This window comes from Sebastes fasciatus, chromosome 20 (genome assembly GCF_043250625.1).
Source record: "Sebastes fasciatus isolate fSebFas1 chromosome 20, fSebFas1.pri, whole genome shotgun sequence".
Classification (NCBI taxonomy): domain Eukaryota; kingdom Metazoa; phylum Chordata; class Actinopteri; order Perciformes; family Sebastidae; genus Sebastes; species Sebastes fasciatus.
Window position 1 is genome coordinate 22,313,456 of NC_133814.1, and position 24,982 is coordinate 22,338,437.

At 41.7% G+C, this 24,982-nt stretch overlaps 1 protein-coding gene across 2 annotated transcripts in view; it reads left to right on the forward strand.

Annotated features, from left to right (window-relative positions):
* The window catches only part of ttyh2 (tweety family member 2), a 70,859-nt gene that overhangs the window by 21,828 nt on the left and 24,049 nt on the right, over positions 1 to 24,982 (forward strand). For both annotated transcript variants that reach the window (XM_074619722.1, XM_074619723.1), the window contains exons 3-5: positions 8,808 to 8,919; positions 18,764 to 18,984; positions 24,513 to 24,608. In XM_074619722.1, coding sequence (XP_074475823.1) covers positions 8,808 to 8,919; positions 18,764 to 18,984; positions 24,513 to 24,608 — 429 coding nt within the window. The remainder of the gene's footprint in view (positions 1 to 8,807; positions 8,920 to 18,763; positions 18,985 to 24,512; positions 24,609 to 24,982) is intronic.

Below are 24,982 nucleotides of genomic sequence, written 5' to 3' on the forward strand. Positions count from 1 at the left end.
ACTCACGACGAGGAGAAACAGCACTAAAGCACTAATCATACAACACTTAGCTTGATGCCGCACACATTTATTCAAGCGGTTGCGAGTGGCTTCTGTTCCCACCCAGTCCACCAGTCTTCATTACGTGATATTTAATTATTCATGTGCAGTTTCTTAAAATGTAGAGTGACTCAAAAAGTGGCAGCCCACATCTCATTAAAGATGTATGTTGCAAAAAATCTAAAATGAGGGAAAAGAAATACAGCTGCAAGCAGCAAGTAAAGACAAGGACTGTGGGAACTGTCGTGTGATGACATGCAGTATATTCTAGGGGTGTAAGTATCCGTACACATGAGTATCACGTTATTATGTTTTGTTATACTGTGTTGATTCTCCAAAACACTGTATTTGATTTTTTTTAATTAACCTCTTAAAACTCTGACGGATGCTATTTGATCTTTCAGAGGTTGTAGTGGGCTCAGTTTTAAAGATAGACTGGAGATACTGGCATCATATGAAACTAGAAAACCTAAGGAATACATCGGCACCAACCATGTCATACTAAGGAGGCTAAGTAATGCTCCAAGGTTATGCTAACTTTTGGCGAGGAAAAACTGGCATGGCCATTTTCAAAGGGGTCCCTTGACCTCTGACCTCAAGATATGTGTAGAAAATGGGTTCTATGGGTACCCACAAGTCTCCCCTTTAAGGCCCAGACACACCAAGTCGGCATCAAAGAACTAGCGGCGTTGAAGGCTGACTGTTGCGTCGCCTCACGTCGCCTTCGTCTTGGCCAACGAGTTGCATTTGAACACACCGCAAAGTTGTAGCCACTGACCAGCTACTTACTGAAGACCGAGGACTGCAGTTATACTAGCCGTTGTTATGATACGTGCATGAAACAAAGCGGGGTTTGCCGACCATTTTCACCCCACTCTCACTCACCACTTAGCTTCATCCCAGATGGCCATGTCGTTGTGAAAATATCGGAACAATCAGCTGAGATGAAGATGAAAAATGAAAAGAGCCTTCTGTTTTTTTTCTCTTGACTTTACTCGTTGGCTTGCTTTACTCACTTCCGTTTCTCTTCTCATGCACTGATTCGTTTAAGCTGAACAGCCATCGACGGGCACCGCCGCCGATTCAACGTGCTGAATCGGCCGAAAAACCTCAGACACGGGCCGACTAGAGCCGACGGTGCGGGACACGCCGACAGACGCTCACCGACGGCCCCAAACTTTCCTAAAATTAGATTTAAAATTGCAATATATCACAACGTATTGAATCGTTACCCCTGTATCATGATCAGATTCTTGCCAATACATAGCCCTGGCATATTCACCGACAGTACATTCAAGTCTTGTTACATTTTGACTGGACAGATTGGCTCAAGATGTTGGATGAAGCCCTAATGAGTTGATTGCCTGGGTGGTGGATTAGATTAATCTGCAAGAATTCAACCCCTCTGAAGGAAATCATATCCATCTGTCTGGTCTTCAGCAGCTCAGGCTTCACGTGGGAACCTCTGTCATGTTGGATACTGTAAAGAAATACCTTGATTACTATAAAATATGTCATATATATATAGGCTCAATAGTAATCCTATTAGTGACGTGTTTAGGTCTGGAGTAAATTTAAAGAGCTCGATAGGACTTCATATTGTGAGATGAAGTAAGAGGGAACGTCCTGTGGGAAATCAACTCTCCTCCATGTGATTCCCAACTTTGATTATGTCAATCTGCCGGATATATGGAGTGATCGTCCGGTGGGTTTTCAATCAGAGTTCATTGGCTTTATTTTAATCTCATCAATTCCAGATCCTCTTTTCACCCTCCCTTTACTCCTCACTTCTCTTTCCTTTCATTTCTGTCTCTTCTCGTCCTCCCTCTCTTCCTTCTGTCTCTGCTTAAAGTCTTGCAGTCCTCCGCCCTAATTATGTTTGACAGTGGCTGGAGCCGATACGCTGTGATGTCCGTCCTAATTAACACTGCGTGGTGAAACCAGAGCAGATATTGCTCAGCTGGCTGCGGTGTAGCACATTAGCTGTGTAATTATATTGTACTGTAACTGATTAAGCTGCTCATACTGAGGACATGTGGACTGTTACAAAGGTACCGATGGTCTGGTTTACTAGAATAAAACCATGATAGTTTACAGTTTAGAAGATTACAAGTTAGGCCTGTCACCATAATTACGCTTTCGACTTATGGTACGATATAGACATGACCTCAATCATTTTTGCTGACCTCGATATTGCCCGTACATGTTTAGCCCTTTTCACACAGAGATCCCACAATACTGCCGTAAAGAAGATCCGCCATTACGTTGCCATTACGTTGGCTTCGCGTTTTATTCTTTTATGCCTTTATTGATAGTGAGAGAGATAGTTCTGAAAGGGGGGGAGAGAGAGGGGATGACGTGCAGCAAAGGGCCACAGGTCAGATTCGAACCCCGGGCTGCTGCTGTAAGGACTCTACTAATTCAGCTACCGCGGCAGCCCAGCTTTGCTTTTTCACACTGAACGAAACCACGACGGTATAGATGGCACACTGTCATCGCAGTAGCAAAAGGGGCGTGGCGTTAAACACAACTGCGGTGTGTGTTCATGTAGTCTCGCCATGCCGGCTGTCCCTTTTACACAGAAAACGGCTCGGCTGTGTTTAGCCAACGTGATGCCAGAATAAACAGCTTGGTTTTTGGCAGTCAACTTCTTGGTTTATTGCAACCAGAAGTGACACGTGAGGGTGGAGCTAAGTACAACCAAACACTGAAAAATTAATTTTTAGGTGACCAAAATGTCACAATTAACTTTCATGAACTGAAAACACACTGTGAAAGGGTTAAAGTTGTAAGACGAAAACACGGACAACGCCGGCGTGGTAGTGACCTGTCAATCACAAGGTAGCCCCGCCCTAAAGCATCCCCTGCTTTATGGTCTATTTGACTCTAAATGGGACCATAATTTACTAAATGAACATCATGCTGTATTGAAGAAGACTTGAAACTAGCGATTGAGACCATAAACTCATGTTTACAATGTTTACTGAGGTAATAAATCAAGTGAGAAGTAGGCTCATTTTCTCATAGACTTCTATACAATCAGACTTCTTTTAGCAACCAGAGGAGTCGCCCCCTGCTGGCTGGTAGAAAGAATGCAAGTTTAAGGCACTTCTCAGACCCGGAGGTTGCAACTAGAATAAAAATATCCTTCTGTTAGTATCACTTCAAGTAGTCACAATTTTTGAGGACAAGGGATTTTTTAATGTTTTGCCAATAATTTAAGACCTCACAATTGATTCTTGTCCTTTCGACCAGCAAATAGATGAAAATGTATAATACTTTCAATGAATTATTTATAAAACGTTGTCAGTGTTCTCCAATCTGCTCCAAATGAGTTTAATGCGCGTATGCAGTAGAGACACTGCTTATGTAAATGGGTCATCAGAAGTTACTTGAAATATTTATTTGTTTATTGTGATAGGTATCTGTTGCCAAGCGGAAATGAGAACAAGAAAAGGGAGAGAGAGAAAGAAAGGAAGGGAGAGAGCTGTCTGTTTGCATGATATCAGTGTCCTCCATTGGATCCCATACAGAAATGCTTTGGCACACAAGAAGCTTTTCATAGAACAGCATCAGCAATAAAAGCACACCAGCAGTAGGAAGCGTTTTAACGCCCTCGTTCACTTCTTTTTGGGGTCATTTATATTTAGTAGCTCACAATTTATAACTTCATCTCACTTAAATTGGCTATTTTGGAAGTTCCTTAGCTCTGAAAATGGAGATGTGTTCATGCAAAATTTAGAAAGGAGCTATTTGTATTTTATATTTTAGGCTCATTGCTGCATATCATTGTTTTTTTGGGGTGGTCCTTGCTGAGACTTCAGGAGGGCAGAGTAAAATATATCTATATTTGTCATCTCAGGAGAGCCATTGCTGCCATTTTGGGGCAAAATCTCAAATATTCAAACATGTCTGAGTCTATTAATAGTGGCCGAGGGCGTTTTGTTTCTGCCGCAGGCTGAAGCTTTTGATTTCCTCTCTGAATTCCCCTCAATGTCTTTAGATCCACTTTGTCATTTATCAACATGACAGTTTGGACTTTAGCTCAGGACATGTCTACTCCCATCTATGATATCCTTTCTCTTTGAATTAGACCGTAGATAAAGGAGCAGCACTAAGGGAACTGGAAGAGGTAAAACGAGACACATCCTCTTCCTTTGCCTCTCCTGGTTTCCTTATAAAATAATTAGATTCTACCCTTAAAATATCTGCACGGTTCAAAGAAGTCCATGTTTCTCCCGGCTACTTTTTACCAGCTACATTTTGTCTGTGTTTAGACACAAAGAGATGAAAGGAGGAAAAACTCCTGTGGTATTTTTCTTTTTGTAGGCTAGGTGATGTTTTTTGGTGGGGAACAAAAAAATAAATGTGCCAGCATATGCGTCACCATCAGTAGATTATTATTATTATTATTATTAAATGTGGTGCATGAAGGGAGGCAAATCTTCTCTTTTATGTTTTTCTGCTTTTCTTCTGTCTTGCTCTGTTTGTCCCATTGTCTTCTTGTGTCATATTATTTGTTGTAAACTGTCTGTCATGTGTATTCAGTATACGCAGCCTGCTTATATCACTGTCAGTCTGTCTCTTTTGGTCTGTCTGTATCTGTCACTCGCTGTCTCTCCCAAAACTGAAGCTTTTTTTCATGTCTGTTCTGCCTTCTCCTCCTAAATTCCTCCCTGCCTCTCCCTGAGGGTTATATTAAAACCTGCAGAGTGGGTGGTTTACCTGCAGGGGGTCAGTTAATGAGGCTCTGTCCTTGTTGTACTAAGTAGGAAAATAGCCCCCGTTGTTCCGCTCCGCCAGACGAACGTTGCAGGAAGCATCGTTGAGCGTGGATTTATAGTTTTTCTGCTTATCTGGAGCATCGCGGAGGAGTCGGGAAGGAGGGGGGGGAGCCACGAGGTTTAGGAGGCTGCTCTCGAGTCTCAATTAGGCTGCTTACCATCCCTTTGGTACTGACCCGACCCCGGAGCACATTTTGTGATGGGTCATTGGTGGTTTATAGCAGCCAGGGGTTCACCAGGGGGTACTTCTGCAGTTGCTTTGGAGATACGTGGAAAGATTGTGCAGTAAAAATCACAAAATTGCATTTAAAAAACTCACATGGAGTCAGCTTTAAAGGACCAGTTAGGTGGATTTATTGGCAGAAATGGAATATAATATTAATAAGTATGTTTTCTTTAGTGTATAACCATCTGATAACAAGAATCCGCCATGTTGCTCTGTCCGCCATGTTTCTACAGTAGCCCTGAACGGACAAACCAAACTGTTAACTTTTCCTGCTAGTTGATAAAGTTCCTCTTTCCCGTCACAGCCGCTCTCTCTCTCTTGCTTCACCACTCACTTCCCACGTACACACACTCTACGCACTGACTCTGCTCGTAATGACCTACGCTACTCTTACAACAACTGACTCCATTTGTGTTTTCGTGTCGGCCACTGTAGATCTCCAACACGCTTGGCACACGGGAAAAAGGCTTCAGTTGGTTGCAATCTCCTCACCTCACTGCTAGATACTGCCAGATCCTACACACCGGACCTTTAAAGGGGACATATCATGCTCATTTAGAAGTTCATACTTGTATTTTGTGTTTCTACTACAACATGTTTACATGCTTTAATGTTCAAAAGACACATTATTATATTTTCATACTGTCTGTCTTTATTCACCCTCTGTCTGAAACGCTTTAATGTTTTAGCGTCTGTCTCTTTAAGAAGCCCAGTCTGTTCTGATTGGCTTCTGAGAAAGATTTGCTGTGCGTTCCTATACCCATGCCAGAAAAAATATTTAGTATGTCCCAATTAGGGCTGTCGATCGATTCAAATGGTTAATCATGATTAATCTCAAATTAATCACACATTTTTTATCTGTTCAAAATGTATCTTAAAGGGAGATTTGTCAAGTATTTAATACTCTTATCAACATGGGAGTGGACAAATATTCTTGCTTTATGCAAATGTATGTATATATTTATTATTGGAAATCAATCAACACAAAACAATGACAAATATTGTCCAGAAACCCTCACAGGTACTGCATTTAGCATACAAAATATGCTCAACTCATAACATGGCAAACTTCTGGTTGCAAAAAAACAAGATCTCAAACTCAAACCAATGGGTGACGTCATGGTGACTACGTCCACTTCTCATATACAGTCTATGGTTTTCCTTCAATTTGTCACCCATGTTGAGCTGAATCAACACTTCTGAACACAAAATACTTCATAAAAGTAGGATCTACAGTAGGTTGTGTTCTTAATAAACTGGTGACTCAGTGTGTTGAGAGTTCCCCGAAAGGAAATATGTCAGCGGAGGAGCTAAGCCATGTCATCTCCTGAGTATTACAGAACAGGACTTTCTTATATCTTCTGATCAGTTTAGTGTGATGACTGTGTGATGGTCTGAAGCATTACTCATCGCTGTGTCATTTAACGACTCGCTTCCCCTGAAATGTTTAGTTCCATACAAGGGTAATAATTTCCTCTGAAGTTAGCACAGGTGCTCTTTATTCCAGGTGAGGCAGCACGCCTCTTCTATAAAACACTTTAGCATTTTACTGCACTGCTATTGTTGTTCGTTCATTCATCCCAAATGTAATATGGACATCCTTTTCTTTGATTGTGAGACATTCCGTATCTATGTCTTATTTACTTGTGGGGTTTAGGTTGAGAATGTTTTGTTGCTGCTTTCAAATCCCATCATATAGCAGCACAATGCCGCAGCACTTTGGGGACAAAAGGAGCTCACAGAGACTACTTAAGAGTGCGCGTTGACGTCGGTGATTATTTTGTTTGTGCCGATGCTCCAGCTGAACAAATGAAATCCTTGGATGACTGAACATGCAAAGGCGGTTTCAAAATTATGCACACACATTTCCAAACCCTCACTATTGTATAATTTCTGGTTCAAAGAGTGTTGTTTACATAAATGAACACAGAAATCCAGCTCCAGCGCTTTATAGATACAGTATATTTGCCTTTTGTAGTAAACCATTCAGGTCTGAGGTTTGCATAAACACATCTATGAAAAATAGGGATGTGACGATCCACTTATCTCTTGATTCGATGCTATCACGGTACTTGGGTGCCGATTCGATATGTATTGTTATTTTTAAGTATTGCGATTCGATATTCCGATTTATTTTTGTGAACTTTTTTAACACTAGACCATGGGAAAAAGTTGAATCATACACTTCTAGGGACTTGAACTTTGGAAAATATATAAATTAATACGGTAAAAATGTTTGATTTTCAGCATGTATGTAGTCAGAGATGTCCTGAAGTCAAATATATCAGGATCATTGTCAGGCATTATTTATTACTTTTTCCCCAGCAACCCAAAAATCAAAGAATAAACACATTTCCCTCACAAATTAGTGGTATTTTCTTTTTAATTTATAAGGGACGTGTAATGTTTTACACTTCTGGTGAGTATAATACAATCAATCTGATTTCCATATATGTATTTTGTATATACAGTTCCCTTTGTTAACACCTTATTTTGAAATCCGGACGTAGTCACACGTGTCTGCTTCCTCTAACTTCTCCAAGGTTGTCTCTAGCTCTCCCGTCAGCTTCGTTCTCTTTATACATCCATGGTCAGCTCCATCGGGGCCGTTTGAATGCATTTAACATAAATGTCAGTATATGGGTGCCCTACAGTTGTAGCGTCGGCTTTGATTTAACCACGGAGATGAGAGTGATGGCCGGCTTGACCGCACGTTACCGCTATACGATAACGTTTCCTGTCCATGACAGAGTTAGCATGCAGCTTTAGCCGTGATGTCTAGCTCTGCTTTTCCTGTCAATGTGTGAAACCCAAAGTGTTTCCATACTTTACTGGATGTGTAGTGTTTACCACGCTGGATGTAACATGTGAGTGTGCAGGTCGTATCCACGAGGACCCTCCGCTGTTTTCTGCTTTCTCGTTTCGACTCGCTGCGGTTTGTTTTGGTTGACGGATACGGAATAGATATGACGTCACGTTAATCAAACTACAACAATAAAAGCGGGAACTTCCTTCTACCTCCTCATAGACTCAAATGAAGCAAATCTATAGATTTTTTTCAGATTGTTTTCCCACCCCTAATGAAAAGTAGGTTTTCTGCACGCAGATTTAAGTTTCAGTTACTTATCTTTATATTTCTAAATGTCCAAAATATAAAAGAGGCAAGTCATTCTTTGAGTCAGGCACGATGGTGCAGCACAGAAACATTTTATGAAACTCTGAATAAATCAAATTTTCATCTCTCCCACAACCTTAATTGTGATTCTCCAAGACGCCCCCTTAAGAAACAAACATGGCAACTTTCCAATCCACTGCCATTCATTCTTGTTTGGATGACTGTGTTCACCTTGACAATTAACTATTATTTCTGTCTCCTCCCAGGGATTGTCCCAAAGTGCCTCATTACCTTTGCATTTTTTTTTCTGCCCTGTTTATGCAAAAGTCAGGGTTGATGGAAGAATTGATGATGCTGCTTTATGAAATGCCAGGGCGAAAAAGACGGCATGAAATATTCATAAAATGTTGCTGTTTTCTGTTGCGCCACGCTGCTTGTAGGTATCTCTATCGCAGGAGGGCACCGTGTTTCAGAACAGAAAGAAAAAATGTTGCATTAATAAATGTGATTTTAAATCTGACTGAAAAAGACATCACCTCTGACACGGACGATTAACAAGTCAAGCAGCGCTGATGTTGTACTCTGCTCCCCTCATTCATTCATCAAAGGCTCACCTGTCCCCTCATGCCTCTTTTCTCTGCAGCATCGCGGTAGGTGTGGGTTTCTATGGCAACAGCGAGACCAATGACGGCGTGTACCAGTTGACCTACTCGCTGTACAACGCCAATCACACGCTGGGCGGTGTGGACAGTCTGGTAGGTAAAACATTACAGTGTCATATGATGAATGTCTGACCTCATAATGTGTGTTTTTAGTTTCATTTCATGCAGTTTTATAGATGAGAAACTGAAACAAACAGCTCTGAGTGAAGGCTTCAGAGAGACTAGTGGTGATGTATTCACACACACACACACACGCAGAGGAGGAAATCCCAGAGGACTCAATTTAGCATGCCTTTAAATGTTTTTATAGTCTTTTTATGGCTTTTTTACCGCTACAAATTGACAGCCTCTCCACACAAAAACTCTTTTACTCCCAGACAGACACCCTCACCCTCGCTGCTCCACCTTCTCCCAGCCGCTGTGGTCTCAAGAGAAACAAAGCATGTGTCTTTTCTTGTGCTCCCTTTTCCTATTTTTATCTGCCTCACTTCCCAACACAATACGCCCAAAAGTAGCTCGCTGTTTTTACAAATTTCACACGGGTGACAAGGCGTTTTTTTCTCCTTCAGTCGAGAGTCAAACTCAAGTTAAAGCAGATGGATATTTTCTCCCTCTTGATTTTTGACTCTGTAGTTGTTTATGTGTTTTTAATGTTTGCGTGTATGTTGTTTGAAATATCAAACGGTGACTTGAAACACTTTATTGCTGCTCTCTTGGCCAGGGCTCTCTTGAAAAAAGAGATTTTCTAATTTCAGTTGGACTTACCAGAATAAATAAAGGTTTAATTAAAAAGAATGCCATGATGACACACACACACACACACAGACTCACAAACTGAAATCAACACCAGCAACAAGCTGTCAGGGCTGGTAATTACCTGTCAACACTATTAGTGAAAGTACTTGTCAAATTGGCTCGGCAATCCACAGTATTGTGTTGTCATCTGACACTTGAGATTTTGGCTGAAGTCAGACTCGCGTCACTAAAGTGATCATTTGAGAGTCAACTTGGACTTGATTTACAAAAACATTATCAACACAGTTGTGAGATATTCAAATGTTGTGTCATTTTAAGAGTGAACGTGGACCTGAAAGACTTGAGATTTCCTTTGACAAGACTTAAGACGTGAGTCTTCTCTTGAGTGAACTGAGACCTTTGCAGATTGACTCGAGACTTTGCCTTGAGACTTGTACAGTTTGACCTGATACTCGACTTGATACAAGTACAAATTGGCTCGAGACTTGACTTGAGACTTGACTTGAACAGATTGATTTGAGACTTTTAAATATGAATTGAAGATTTGAAAGATTAGTTTGACACTTGTAATGATTAATTTGAGACTTGTACATACTGACTTGAGACTGTATAGATTGACTTGAGACTTTACTTGAGACTTGTAAAGTTTAACTTCAGACTTGATTTGAGACTGTGTCAAACAACATACCAGTCTGATGTCGTGCTGGTGCACATCAGCTGTGTGTCCGCTCCTCGGCGGTGTGTGTGTGTGTGCGACCAGCGTTGGTCCCGTGTCGGCGTTGTCGGCGCGGGGGCGGAGACCCTGAGTGACTTGCTGTCGAACAGTAGGGATTAAGTCTCCATCTGTGTTAATGGAGATTAATGTGGTGGTATGTGAACCACTTAGTGCGGTGACTCAACGCGGCCTCGGTAATAAACACGTTGCTGAGAGGCCCACAGCTCCACCGTACGACTTCTTCTTCTTATACGCTGATGGCGAGGGACCACAACCTCCGATTTTAATGGAGAGCAGTTCTGGGCTGTCTGGCTCTGATTGATGCACTTTATACATAATTTATTTAAACTGTGAGAAGTCTGTGATTGCTGAAGATCAGTGGAGCTGCTGTAGATCAGTCAGTCGGGATTAGCTCTCATGTGACGCATTAACCAGCGAACGTAACCCGTAAACAAGCTCGCCTTCTTGATTTACTCCACTTAATCGCTCGTATTACCTGAACACACAGAGTGATAGATACGTCTCTTTGTCTCTTGTATGAACTGCTGTTATTCTTGTAAAGCACTTATCCACGTTCATTTCTCAAAGCCGTGTTAGCAAGAGGAGACGGATCATTAACATATAGCTCATCTGAAAGCTTGTTGGTGTGGTCCCTCTGGGACGTGTGAACTCGTGCAAACACATAATTGGACATGGTGGCCTTTATTTTAGCAGCTTACGCGCATGAGTGTGCTCGCCTCTCTCTGTGTGTATGTGTGTGTGTGTGCATGAGTAAGTTCATTGCACGCAGCTATAGACTGTTAAGGAGTCTAGTTCTTGAGTAGGGACAAAGAGCCCAGTGTGCCACACACAGTTCTCAGTCTCCCCCCACCTAATCAACCATGAGCCCGCGAGACAAAGACGTTTGATGGGGAAGAACAAGGAGCGCGACTCGCCTGTCTGATTGGCAGAGTCCTGATTGAAATCTGCATTGAAATCATTGACAATGACGGCCTCGCTGCCCTTTTGGCCCACACAAAACGCCTTTTAGCCCGACTCCAAGAGAGTTTAGAAGCGACTTTGCTTCTAAAGACCGAATCTATAAGAGAGGAAAAGGAAGGAAGTTAGACTCATTATCACTTGATGCTTTTTTTTCTGGGCTACTGTTGAGAGGTTGATTAGTTACGGTCTGGAATATATGCATATGATGTGTTTATGCACACGGGAAACTCTCTTTAGTGAGAATGTCAATTAAACAAAACACTCGCATACAAAGAGAGGTGCAATTCAGAGACATTACGTTCAAATGCAAAAAGAAAAATCATCATCAGGGCTGTTAAAATGTGGAAACTGGCCAGCCGGGATGCTTTAATGGTGCTGTAATGGGACTGATGTGACATTTGAAGTGTTTAGCCGCACTAATAATAACTCTATTGTTTGGAGATGGGTGTTGTGAGAGGGTTTTGGCAGCCGATGGAGCGGGTCGACGTCTGGGTCAGTCACTGAGCATTTGGCTGGAGCTCAAACACGGTTTGGAAGTTGGCCCGCTACATAATTACCATCATGCATTTTTCCACAGCTTTCTCATAATATGATTTTTGTAATAATACAAAATAATACGGTATTCATTATGTGAAGGAATGATTATGAATTGAAAAACTGAACTGAATGATTTTTGTCTTTTTGGGGAGAAAGTAGGGCTGTCAATCGATTTAAGTATTTAATCGTGATTAATCGCAAATTAATCACACATTTTTATTCTGTTAAAAATGTACCTTAAAGGGAGATTTGTCAAGTATTTAATACTCTTATCAACATGGGGTGGACAAATATGCTGCTTTATGCAAATGTATGTATATATTTATTATTGGAAATCAGTTAACAACACAAAACAATGACAACTATTGTCCAGAAACCCTCACAGGTACTGCATTTAGCATAACAAATATGCTCAAATCATAACATGGCAAACTGCAGCCCAACAGGCAACAACAGCTGTCAGTGTGCTATCATGACTGTGATTATCATAAGGTGGGCATGTCTGTAAAGGGGAGACTCGTACCAATTTTCATTCACATATCTTGAGGTCAGAGGTCAAGGGACCCCTTTGAAAATGGCCATGACAGTTTTTCTTTGCCAAAATTGAACGCAAATTTGGAGCGTTATTTAGCCTCCTTTTAGACAAGCTAGTATGACATGGTTGGTACCAATCGATTCCTTAGGTTTTCTAGTTTCATATTATTCAGTATCTTCACTATAGCTTTAAAATTGAGTCCGCTACAACCTAAAAAATCGCAAGATGCGTTAATGCATTAAAGGAATATGCATTATTATTGCGTTAACTTTGACAGCCCTAGGAGAAAGATAATGAATGTTGTGATAAATGTTCCCAATATTCATTGTCTCATATTTAAAAATAAATACGACCTCACATTGTGTCACGTTTACAAGGCGACTCCAAAACCTTCGTCCGTCATTTAAATTTTCCAAACAGGTTTGATTTTCTGCGTTTCTTCGCATTGGTCAAAGATCAAAAGAGGGTTGTTTGACCACTCAGAGCCACCGTCCGTTGCAAACGTTATCATCCAAAACACACTTTGTCTCCCAGCACAAACGCATGTTACGATAAAGACATAAAAGAATACAGAGATGCATAATTTAAAGAGAGATTGCGGCAGGTGAACAGCTTGGAATCGGGGATGGTCGCAAAACAAAGGATGTACAAAAGATCAGACAGTAGTGATTGTGTTCTAGGCAGCTAAACAATAGTTTCTCGCTAATGTCATTCAGTCATTAGCCTCTTTGGGACTAGTGCTACCCATCACACCCACGTAATTAATCCAATTTTGTCTCATTACAAATTTTCACAACGAATAGAATAATAAAATGCTTTGGACTCAGTGTGCAAGATATACGAAAAATAACCTGTTTTAACCTGCTTCTCTTTTGTGTGGGAGGAAACCTGCACAAAAACGGGGAGAACTCCAGACAGACTCGGTCCAGGTGGAGTCCGCACCTTCTTGCTGTGAGGCGACAGTTCTAACCACTGAGCCGACATACTGTGTGTGTCTGTGTACGTGCATGCTCGCAGTCTGACTCTGGGTTTCGTCCAGAAAGAAACTAGATTTTCTGAGAAATGTCTCTCCTCTAAGGAGGTTCAATTATCTCGGGGTCTTGGTGTTTTGTTCATGAGGGATGAGAGCAACAAGATCAGTGCAGTAAAATCAGATTTATGGTCAATGCAAGAGGTTAACTGGAGTCCAGCTGTAGTTACTTACAACAGCCCAGCGTCATATTTCTCCCGTTGATATCACCACTGCAACACTAGAGCTGGATGTATTGTTCATGATCAGGCCTTTGTCTATAATACAGAGAGCAGGCCGGAGCATCATCATCTCTCTTCTGACTCACAGGGTGTTGTAGTTTGGGTGATTCTTAAAATCCAGTAGAAGAGATGCAATCTTTCCCCCAGTTGTTTAGGAAATAGAAAGTACTCATCAAACAGCTGCCATCGCCGGGTGCAAATCTAAAGACCTCTTTTACCGACACTCACTCCCAACTAGTCAAATACCGACGCTCGGTCAGCGGTCCTACGCTTCAAACTATGACGCTCTAGGTACCCCTCTAGCGTCAGTTTTGGACGTGTCGGGGGCGGCGTGTTAGTTTCAACTCATTATATGCATAGTTTCTTGTCAAAATAAACTTCTGTGTTCACAGGATATGTACAGTTTCTGCTCGTTCTTGCATAGTGTCTTTTCAAAATAGCTTAAAAGTCCAATTAAGGGCTGCAACTAACGATTATTTTCATTGTTGATTAATCTGTTGATTATTTTCTTGGTTAATCGATTAGTTGTTTGGTTTATAAAATGTCAGAAAATGGTGAAAAAGGACGATCAGTGTTTCTCAAAGCTCAAGATGACGTCCTCAAATGTCTTGTTTTGTCCACAACTCAAAGATATTCAGTTTACTGTCATAGAGGAGGAAAGAAACCAGAAAATATTCACATTTAAGAAGCTGGAATCAGAGAATTTAACTTTTTTTTTCTTAAATAATTACTCAAACTGATTAAGTGATTATCAAAATAGTTATATTAATATTAATTTAATAGTTTGACAGCTAATCGATTAATCGTTGCAGATCTAAACACAGGTTTACTTCGTTTTTAGATTTACTTACGCAGCAAAACTACCTGCTTAGGTTTAGGAAAAGATTGTGATTGATTTGAAAATAAAAACAAGTACTTTTGTTACATAAAATAAGTTTTTGTTACGTAACAGGAGTAAGTTAAGTGAGTAAGTTATGTAACAAAACTAAAGTAAAATACGTCAACATTGATTTGGTTTCACACGGGACACAAACAGCGGACTCCTGGGTGAAAGTCATGTGTTTGTTTGACCCATCCAACCACCCCGACCTCCTCACTAAGTGTACTTTTTCACTCTTTATACTACGTCAGTTGCTCTGACCGTCTAATAATGACATGGGTGTGTTTACATTGGAGGTAAGGCCTTTACACACTGGGGGCATTTTTTTCATTCGATTTATTCGAACATTAGTATATTTTCCAAACTGTTGTTTGTGTCATGAAAACACACGTGAATATTACGCAACAAAAAAACATTGCACTTTTTCTGAGCTTTCGCACAGCGAAAGCTGGCATCAACCAATCACGTTGTGCAGAACGGGTTCAGTGGCGCCTATATTTATAAAACAACAACACAAAGGCTATGCAGTCTGAACCAAAAAGGCACACTTTATTAGTCCTTTCAACCTTGACAAAAGCAGCGCAGACCAGATCCACTCCTTCCATTCTTACCTTTCACAATAAAAGCCCAAGACATATAATATTTGCAGGCGTTTATTCGTCACTCCCCCGGTGTGTAAAGTCGTTTAGTTGAAAGCCTGGTTTGTGTCATACAGATGCTAAATAGTGCCTCGGTGCGTCGGTATCAGACGACGAGGGGCTCTGACCAAGCGTTGATCAAGTTAGAAGTGAGAACAGGTTGCTTTGACATCTGGATGTGTGTTTTAGTGCTCACTGGCTGGTGTGATCCAGTTGAGATATGATTGATGGACTGATATCCTCACTCTGACGTACAGCTGAAGGAAAAGTACTGACGCTGAGCCAGAGGTCATCTCTGCAGCTAAACCACTTTCACCTCTGAGTGAACTCTCGCTCTCTTCAGAACTAGAGATGAAATAGAGTTGTTGGAGCTGCTCTCACATGGTTGTGTGTCACAGCTCTCACAGCAAACCCATTTTTAGCGTGACGATCCCACCTCCTTCCTTTGGTCTAACAATCTCTGCTGCGTGGGCCATCGGTTTGATTTAATGCCCGCTCAGTGTTAAAGTCTTAAAAGCTCTGTGGTCATCAGGACTCTGAGAGGAAAGGAGGTAGAGGAAGGAATATATTTTTAAAGAGATGTTCTGCAGAGCTTCGTTACCCAGCGGTGAAGATGGTCTCTATCTTTTGCACTGACCGAGCTGCAGAGGCACTTCGGAGTTCAGACCCATGTTCCATTTCACGCTCTAGCTCCCACATTCAATTTTAATTGAAGGAAAGTCTCTCCACTATCAAGCAGACACAGCCAGTTAGAGCAGGAAAAAAAGCCTTAATCCTATATCTTAACCTTTGTTTTACTCCAACAAATACGCTCATTGGTCCTCATTTATCAGGCGATTACAGGACGAGTAAAGAATAAGTGATTCTTGGATGCTTGCTCAGTCGTAATCTGGCACCGGTCTTCCATAAAACTATAGAAAAATTAAAAACTGTTCTTTTACAGCCTCTCTCTGTTTCATGCTCTGAAGCATCGCTTCCTTCAAGGCCGAGCAACCAGCCCCGACAGGCTTAAAGATAAAGATCCAATTCTAGAGAAGGAAGTGGCATTTATAGTCTGGAGAGCCTGAGAGGAAATATTGTCAGGTTGCAGACAAGACACACAAACACAGATAACGTCACAAAGGACTAGTTTCAATCCTGATCTTGCTATATTGAAGGTCCAGTGTGTAGTATTTAGGGGGATCTATTGGAAGAAATGGAATATAATATTCATAACTATGTTTTTTTATGTTTAAGGGTCTTCAAAATAACTGTAGACTCGAGAACCTTTAAATAATACTTGTTGATCTATATTTTATTCCCTTTTTCAAGCTAGAATCTACATTTGATATTTGACAGCACTTAGTCTTTTTTTTCAGCCCAAGGCCACTCATCATACGTAATTTATCGTGATTTCTTGTGTTTTTTTGTTGGTTGTTTACCCTCCGGCGTGTCGTAATGATCATCCCAAAGTTAAATAGCTTTTGCACTAAACGCGCTCCGCTGCAAATTGTTTGTTTTGAGAGATGTGAGGAGGAGAATGCTTCTCCTTAACATCAGACTGAGATAAAGACTGGAGATGACTGGGACTGGGAGTCATATCTCCCTGATCGGTGCGGATCACTTACACGGTGGAGGATCAGCACCAAGGCGAAGGAGCGATTAGCTGGATTGGCTGTCTCCCCGGGCGTTTTAGATAAGATTCTCTCACACAGGAGGCAATGATCAGATACACGCCTTCATTTCTCATCTGCGATTTCATCTGCTCAGTCTGAGGAGGAAGTGATTTCAACGAGTGATCATATAACAAACTATGCAGCACCACAGGCCTGTGGATGTGATCCCAGTGGCTGCTTCACTGTATGGTTCCTTTTTTTTGTCATTTTAAGTATCAAAGCTACAGATCTTTATGTGATTATAACTAGGGCTGCATGATATATCGTTTCAGCATCGACATTGCAATGAACACTTTCATGCTACAACTTTTTTGCTGCTTGATACACAAGGAAAACTCACACATTTTCTATGACTAATCCAGTGTAATTACCTCTAGTCTAGGTAGACCCACCACAGTTTTATGATAAACAAAACATATTTTTACACTTCCCAACAGATGGGGTCCAATCCCATGCATACTTATCACTTCCAGCAACATCTCTTACTTCCTGTCTGAGGTCTTTAAGTCTGTTCATAGCCATGGTAAACAAACCTTCAGGCGCAGTGTTATTGGGTACGTATGTACAGCACATGTTATTCCGTCTAAACAATCCATCGAGATTTGAATGAAATAGGCGATGCCGCTGCTGAATCTCGTTTCATTTTAGAACCAGATCGCCTGGTTTGACAGGTTGGTCCAAGTTTCGCTAGCCGGACGCGTCGCGTTGGACGGGCTCATTTGCATAAAGTTGAGATTTTTCAACTTAATGCAAATACAGACCCTCTCCAACTCGCCGCAACACTCCCAACATGCACTGGGCGACTGCTTCTCCTGCTTTCCATAGGAAACAAATGGAAAGCGTTGAGACGCCCTCCGTCACCAGATCTGGTGGAAATGCGCCTCACAGAGCCGCTAGCGTGGCTGCAGACTCTCCGTCTTGTTTGCAGCCATCGAGTGTGTGTCGCACGCAGAATGCAAACCCAACTAATTACTTCCACCCAACCTCTCCTCTCCCCTCCTCGCCTCGGCTCCAACAAACCCCCGTGCCTGACAAACACAGCGACAATATGAGTTTTCTCTCCCGTGAATGCCAAGTACCCTGAGCTGAATGGAAGCATTTATTACCCTTTTTAATTATCAAATAGCAGGATGTCTCTGTGAATGCCATTCCCCTGTAAACAACTTCTCCCTTCAAGCAAAGTACAGAGTAATTAAAGCCAAGGAAATGGGTAGAGCCCGTCTGTACAGGAGATGTTCACTCCTCACAGATAATCTGGCTTTATTTGGCCGCCAAGGTAAAAATCACATGGGTATAAATAAAGTCTGTATTGTTTGTCTTAGAAGATCACACTTCTCCCTTAGGGAATGGATTAGTTGCTATGATCACATGGCTTAAATTGGTAAACAATCTATCATTAGTGAGGTACCAATCTCATAAAAATCTCTGACAAACAACAGCAGTCATGGAATACAAATCTGCAGCAGCAAACCCACTGTTTCACCTCTGGGCTCTCTAGTTTTGGCTGTTTTCCAAGCTGAACTGTTTACTCAAAATGGACCTCTTCACCGACAACCACACTCAGTATTCCAGCTCTCCCACGCTGTCCCCCCCCTCCCGCTCTCTCTCCGCTCCGCTGCACACACCAGCCTCATGTTTAGGCTAATCTCACCTTTGGCTTTTTTTTTCTGGGAAACTTTCTCAGGCAGAAAAAGTGACCAAAGTCACCCACACATGAGCTGTGCTGAGAAAAGTCTGTCAATACTTTAGTAGTAATATTTTAGTAGCAACGTGGAGGATATAAAAACAGTGTTATCTCCTCAAACTGGCATGTTATTCTGCCGTACGGTTCTGCTCAATCATCAATTACTTGCTACTTATTAATGCGTACATTAAGCCTCATGAATGGTTCAGTTCATTAGCTTTCATGCTTGATATTCCACTCCCAGCGGTAGTGCTGTTGTACCATTCATCTCACCTCCCCCCTTCCTCTCCTTTTCCTCCCTCCAGGTGACGGGCACCATGGGCAGCATGAAGAGCGGCCTGCACCAGCACCTCGCCAGGCTGGACGAGATCTTCTCCACGCGGGGTGACTACGTGCAGACCCTGCAGTTCATGCAGCAGATGGCGGACAACGTGATCAAACAGCTGCTGGGGCTGCCCGACTGGGAGCAGGCTAAAGTGGACCTGGCATCCATCGCTGATCAAACGGCAAACGTAGAGTACTACAGGTGAGGAGCAGCGAGATACATGTGTCGGGCTTGTACGGCGCAGGGGGGGGGGGCAGGAGCTGTGTGCACTCACTATGCCAGTGATGCTACAGATGTGCAGGTTTCTGAGGAGGAAACCTGCCAAAAATGGAACACATCCAGAGCTGAGAGGACGAAATGTTGTTTACTGCTGCCATGGATGTTTTCAAGGGCATCCAGGATTTTGTGGGAGTTCACACATGCATTTCTAAATGTAAATCAGGAGAGAAAGGTTTCATAAATATAGTCTCTTTATATCTTGGAAAGAAGTTGCATCTTCATACACTAGTTTGTTTGAGAGAAGACGTCTAAAGGTGCGGTCACACATGCATGAATGAGATGATATTTGTGCTGAATGTTGGCGGTGTCAAGTGGGGTCAACCACACACACCTCTTTGCTATTGGTGGAGGCTGCGACTCTGCGGGTCAAAGTTCACCAAAGTTGAAGATGTGAATTTTGTGCATGTGTGACCGTGCCCTCATGGGGTGTTCGTACCAAACACAAAACACAAAACACATTTTTCAGATGGTGTGATTACATATAAAGTCAATGCAAACACGTGATTAGACGCAAATATACGCAAAATTCACGTCACTCGTGTGACGCTGTGTCAAGAAAGCCTGTCAGCGTTGAGATTCTCCCGTCGTCACTGACATCCTGACATCCTGACATCCTGACGTCGTGACGTCGTGGAGTCGTGACGTTGTTGAATCAGAAATGGATGAAAAAATATTGTAGCAGTCATTGGGTGATGTCGAGAAGGTAACCCACAAGTTGTCAAACTCTCGTGAGATGGTTAAGGTTAGGCATTGACCTTGAATAGTTAAGGTTAGGATAGGTCATCGGGCAGCCAGCCTTGCAAGAGTTTTTGCACGATTTTTGGGCTTCCTTCTAGACACAACCCAGTCTCTAGGTCTATGTGAGTACCTCATATCTGTACAAAGACCGGACAAAACTCTGTGTGTAAAATGTATGTATATAAATAATAACTTTACTGCCGTATTTATACCCACATGACGTTATTTTGAGTGTTGATGAAGCAGCTACAATGTTAGCAAAGCAAAGCCCTAATTGATCCAAACTCCATTCAGAAAAAAAGCATTTTAATAGTTGTTTGCTTGGCGTCTTGCGAACAGACCTGACAAAGCATGAATTCAGACTTTTTACAAATCGGAATCAAGTTGTAGTTATTTTGGCTTACTTTTGATCCATTTATTGCAATTAAATCACAGCAAAATCAGTTTATTTTAGGTTCATACAGCAGTAGTAAACCAGAACAATTAAGCCGATGTGTGACTTGCTAGATACAGTGAATATTTATGAACCCAGACATGACGGTGTTTGGTTTGTTATGTAGGACCTCTACACCAGGTACAAAGCAGCAATAGTGGTTATTTTGACCATGGTTGATGATCCTCCTCTCAGGTGCATCTATAATAAAATCAAATGATACTGTGGTCAAACCTGTGCGCATAATGCATGGCGAGAATTTGGCGTTTGGTGTGAACACAGCATAAGCGCGAGGGAAGATGGATGCGGATCAACAAGGCATGACGTATCACATTTTTATGATCATATATAAATACTACATATTAAAGTAAAACATACTATACAGATATATTTCTTTCTTAGAGATGCAAGGTACACTTAAGCTTAATAATATCATGTCTCTTTCATGGCTGCGATCACTGAGCAACTTGTCAGTGGAACATGCAGTTGAGTAGATAATTCATGTGTGGGTAGTTACATACTTTATGACCTGAATATATCACGTGATGTTCAGTGGATGGGATGAAACAAGGTGGTTGCATGTGAGTGTCATCCCATTACGTGCATGGGAAGTCTCTTGCAGACATGGTTCTGTTTGAACTAGAAGGATCCAGTGAAATGATCCGCAATCATTGCATCAACACGACAGACCATAATGATAGAAACGGTCTTAACAACTAAGAACTATCCGAGGTCTTGTCTCATTACCAGTAAGCTCTTATCATGTCAGAGCAGAAACAGGCCCGTTGCCAGTGTTGTGGTCGTCGTGTAGGCTGGCTGGTATGTCTGTGCCGTCTGCAGTCACAGACATTGATCTGCAATGTGACTCCTCTCCTCTGCCGATAATTCAATACCCCACATAGCTCCGCACTAATAGAGTGGGCACACGGAGAGCAGACAGCCAGACACCGTAAGCTGCTAATGGACTCATTATCACCGCCTCGTGCTCCAACACATAGCTGTGGTCGGGCTGTATGTGTGTGTGTGTGTGTGTGTTTGCACGTTTTTGATTTGACTCATCAAAGTGTTGTTGTGTCAGAGTTGGCTGTCTATCTTCAATATTTGGTTTACCCTTCTTGCTCACAGTGTTTGTCTTGTTACTTTACTGACAAACAAAAAAAAGACTTTCTATTCTGATTCAGTCTTCTTTCTCTCAGTTTCTGACGTTGACAACATCAGTACATTTTTGAGTTTTCAGATAGAAACACTCCGGCTCTGCAGTGCTCAGGTACTTTAAGGGATGTGTTTTCTATTAAGGTTTTTGATTCTCCAACACCTTTTTTAATACATTTAATATTTACTCTTGCAGATTGTCAGTCTAGATTTACTTTTTTTTTTTTACTATCATTACATTTCACAAGTTGCACTGCTACTTCTGTATTTCTTTTAAACGTAAGTTAGAGACACACCTTTTAAACCGGATATTTAAAGAGCCAGTGTGTAACATTTCAGGGGATCTATTGGCAGAAATGGAATAAAATATTCATAACTATGTTTTCATTAGTGTATAATCACCTAAAACTAAGAGTCGTTGTGTTTTCGTTAGCTTAGAATGAGTCCTTCATATCTACATAGGGAACGGGTCGTCTTCACGGAGTCCACCATACATGGTTGAGTAAAGAGAATTGGACAGAGCGTCGGAGGAGGGAAGGCAAATAACTCTGGATTTGGCTATTAGTGCATTTTACAACTTTTAGGACCTAATGATTTAAATAAGGGCGATTCAAGTGTTCATATTGGAAAGTAGATTTTCCTCAAAAACACTAATTTACAGCTGTCTCTTGTAATGTAAGTCTATGGGAAAAAGTATTTTTGGGCCCAATGGCATCACGTAACGGACACAGAGGTTGTAATTCCACTGTTTGGCCACTATGTAAAATTTGCTTCAAAGCCTGATGCTCTTCTGCTATGTTGTCCCGTCATGTTTCTACAGTAGCCCAGAACGGACAAACCAAACACTGGCTCTGTAGAGAGGGCCTTTCATGTTTTTTTTTACGTTGAAGTGGCAGGTTGTATTTAGTGGCACCAATACAACTGAAGGTCCTACACACTGGTCCTTTAAGAAGATACTTGTAAGATTTTACATAACGTTCTCATCCCAACTCGTCACATACTGACACTTTTTTAGATCCCTTGGCATCACTTTCTAAGGTCGCAGAAGGTCGCAGTGCTTAACGATGTGAATTCAAACAAAAAAAAATTGCTAATGATTAGGGAATAAACATGTTTTGGCTTAAAAATTTTATGTTTGTAATGTAAAAATGAAACTTGACATGAATATCTGTTTATAAAGTGAAAGTGAAACTTAACACGCGGGACACGGAACAGCGGTCTCCTGGATGAAAGCCTTGTTGTTGTTCTTCTTCTTCTTTCTATTAAACCTGACTCTGAGAAGAACACGTGACAAGATTTGCAAAAAAAAGCTTCTCTGCCTTAATATGTCAATGCACCAAATTTGGGTTCTTTCCATTTTGCAGTGGCTTAGCTCCTTGCAGTGTGTTGTGTGGCACAGTGCAACTATCCCTGACAAAATAAATCCCAATCTACTCTCATCTAATGTATTTTGCAATTTATATAACTCACTCGTTGATATAAAACTAAATTGATTTTTACATCTTCTGTCATACAGATTACAGTAGGAAGTGTTTCAAATCAGTAAACTGTAAAATTAAATGTATGGGAAATTAAAAAAGGAAAGCAGGATGTGATTAAATGGGCTTCTTAATGGGGTCCCTTGGTGAGTGTGTGCTCCGGGTGAGCCGGCCCATAAAACCCAGTATTGTAGAATAGATGACGATGACCTCTGACCTCTCTGTGAGGGAGGTTGAATAAAATGTAATTTCTATTATCATTATTGACCGTTCAAACTGACGCTAGCACATTTTAGCGCTGCTTCTTCTTGCAATCCGACACAATTTCTTGAAGACTTTTCTATCATATTCATAAATGTAACCCCCGCGTCCCCGTCCTCCCCGTGTCTCTGTGCTGTACTCAGTTTGACTCTAATTGGATTAAGATGACACAGACAAACACGATGGCAGTGTCACTCGAGAGCCTCCGAGTGCGTGTTGATGTCCCAGCTTCTCGTGCCGGTACCCTGCCAAGACGGGGGGGAAAGATGAAACGAGGAGGAAATATCAAGGAGGTGGTGGCGAGGGAGAGAGAAGGGGCAAGGGAGAGAAAAGGGGGCTGAAAGAGAAAGAGACGGAAGAGGAGGGAGATTAAAGAGAGGAGAGAGGAAAAGGAGAAAAGAAGGATGGAGGAGTGATGAGGGAGATGTGGGAAGGATGCTGACGGAGACACAGATGGGCGGGAAATAAAAGATATGATTAAAAAGAAAAGACGAAGAGAGTAAGATGCAAACTGATAGAGATATAAAAAGTGTGTAAAGGTGATATAAGTGCCCTTCCCCCCCGTTTGTTTCACAGCATGAAACATTCAGCCATATGGATCTGAGTCCATCCATTATTAACCATCTGGACAGGCTTTCTGTGTGTCCGGTCGCAGACTGACCACTGCTCACACAACAGATGGGAACACTGAGGAGGGCAATTCACGGCAGGATTATACCCTCCAGCATCAAAACACACCTCAGATGACAGCATGTGTCTGCTGAGGTGAAAATAAGTGGGACTCTCTCCCCTTTTTTTAAGTCACACTACTTTAATGACGTAAAATTGTGGTTTATTACACCTTAATTTTAATTTTTTCGTCAAGATTTTTGTTCTGACGCGGCACCTATATGCAGTTGACATACCTGCTGTGCCTAGTTACAGTTGCTAAGCTATGATTGACGATGATGATGATGACATTACTTTACTGTCAGATCACGTCTGACATTTTTCTTGCATCTTGCAACATCAGCAAAGACAGAAAGACTGAAGACAGGAAACAAGGATACATACATTTAACATACCATTATAATCACCACAGACAATATATCCAAGACCCTTCAACGTTCACTTGATTTGTGATGAGGTTCCATATTTAATTTTAGGATTGACTGGTGCACAAAAGAGTGCTCTAGTCTAACCTTATTAAACCGTGGAGGAGAGGTTTAGCAAACGACTAATTAACTAGAGTACAGTGGTATTGTTAGTCTACTGATAGGAATGATGGCAACAACTACACCGTTAAGGCCCAGGTTACATGATTTCCCTTTAACAAAACTCCTCTTATGTTGCCAGACCAGTTATTCACCAGCACCAGTTTGATGTTGTGTCTGTGTTTGTCTCTGCAGGTGGCTCACCTACCTGCTGCTCCTCATCCTGGACCTGATCATCTGCCTGCTGGCCTGCCTGGGTCTGGCCAAGCAGTCTCGCTGGCTGCTCACCACGTGAGTCTAACACGCCTTGTAAATACTGAGCTATTCACAGGCAGGCAGGAGCTATGTGTTTTTTATGTTTACAAAGAAGAAGAAGAGGCAACGCTTTATGCCTTTTATGTGTGATTTTCCAAAAGGCAGAGAGTGAAGAGGCGGGGGCAGGATGTATGTGAGAGGAGGAGTGGATTGGGAGATTAGCTGACTAAGTAAATCAACTGGGAGACGACATGGAAACATTCATTTAGTTTTAGTCACATCTGAGCTGCAGCAGCTGCTCCAGATTCCATCTGTCCAGATGTTACAACGCTGTAACACAATGCTCACTTCAATTTAAACACTACACTATTACATTGTGCATTGTCTTTGCTTAAACCAGACCAAACTTA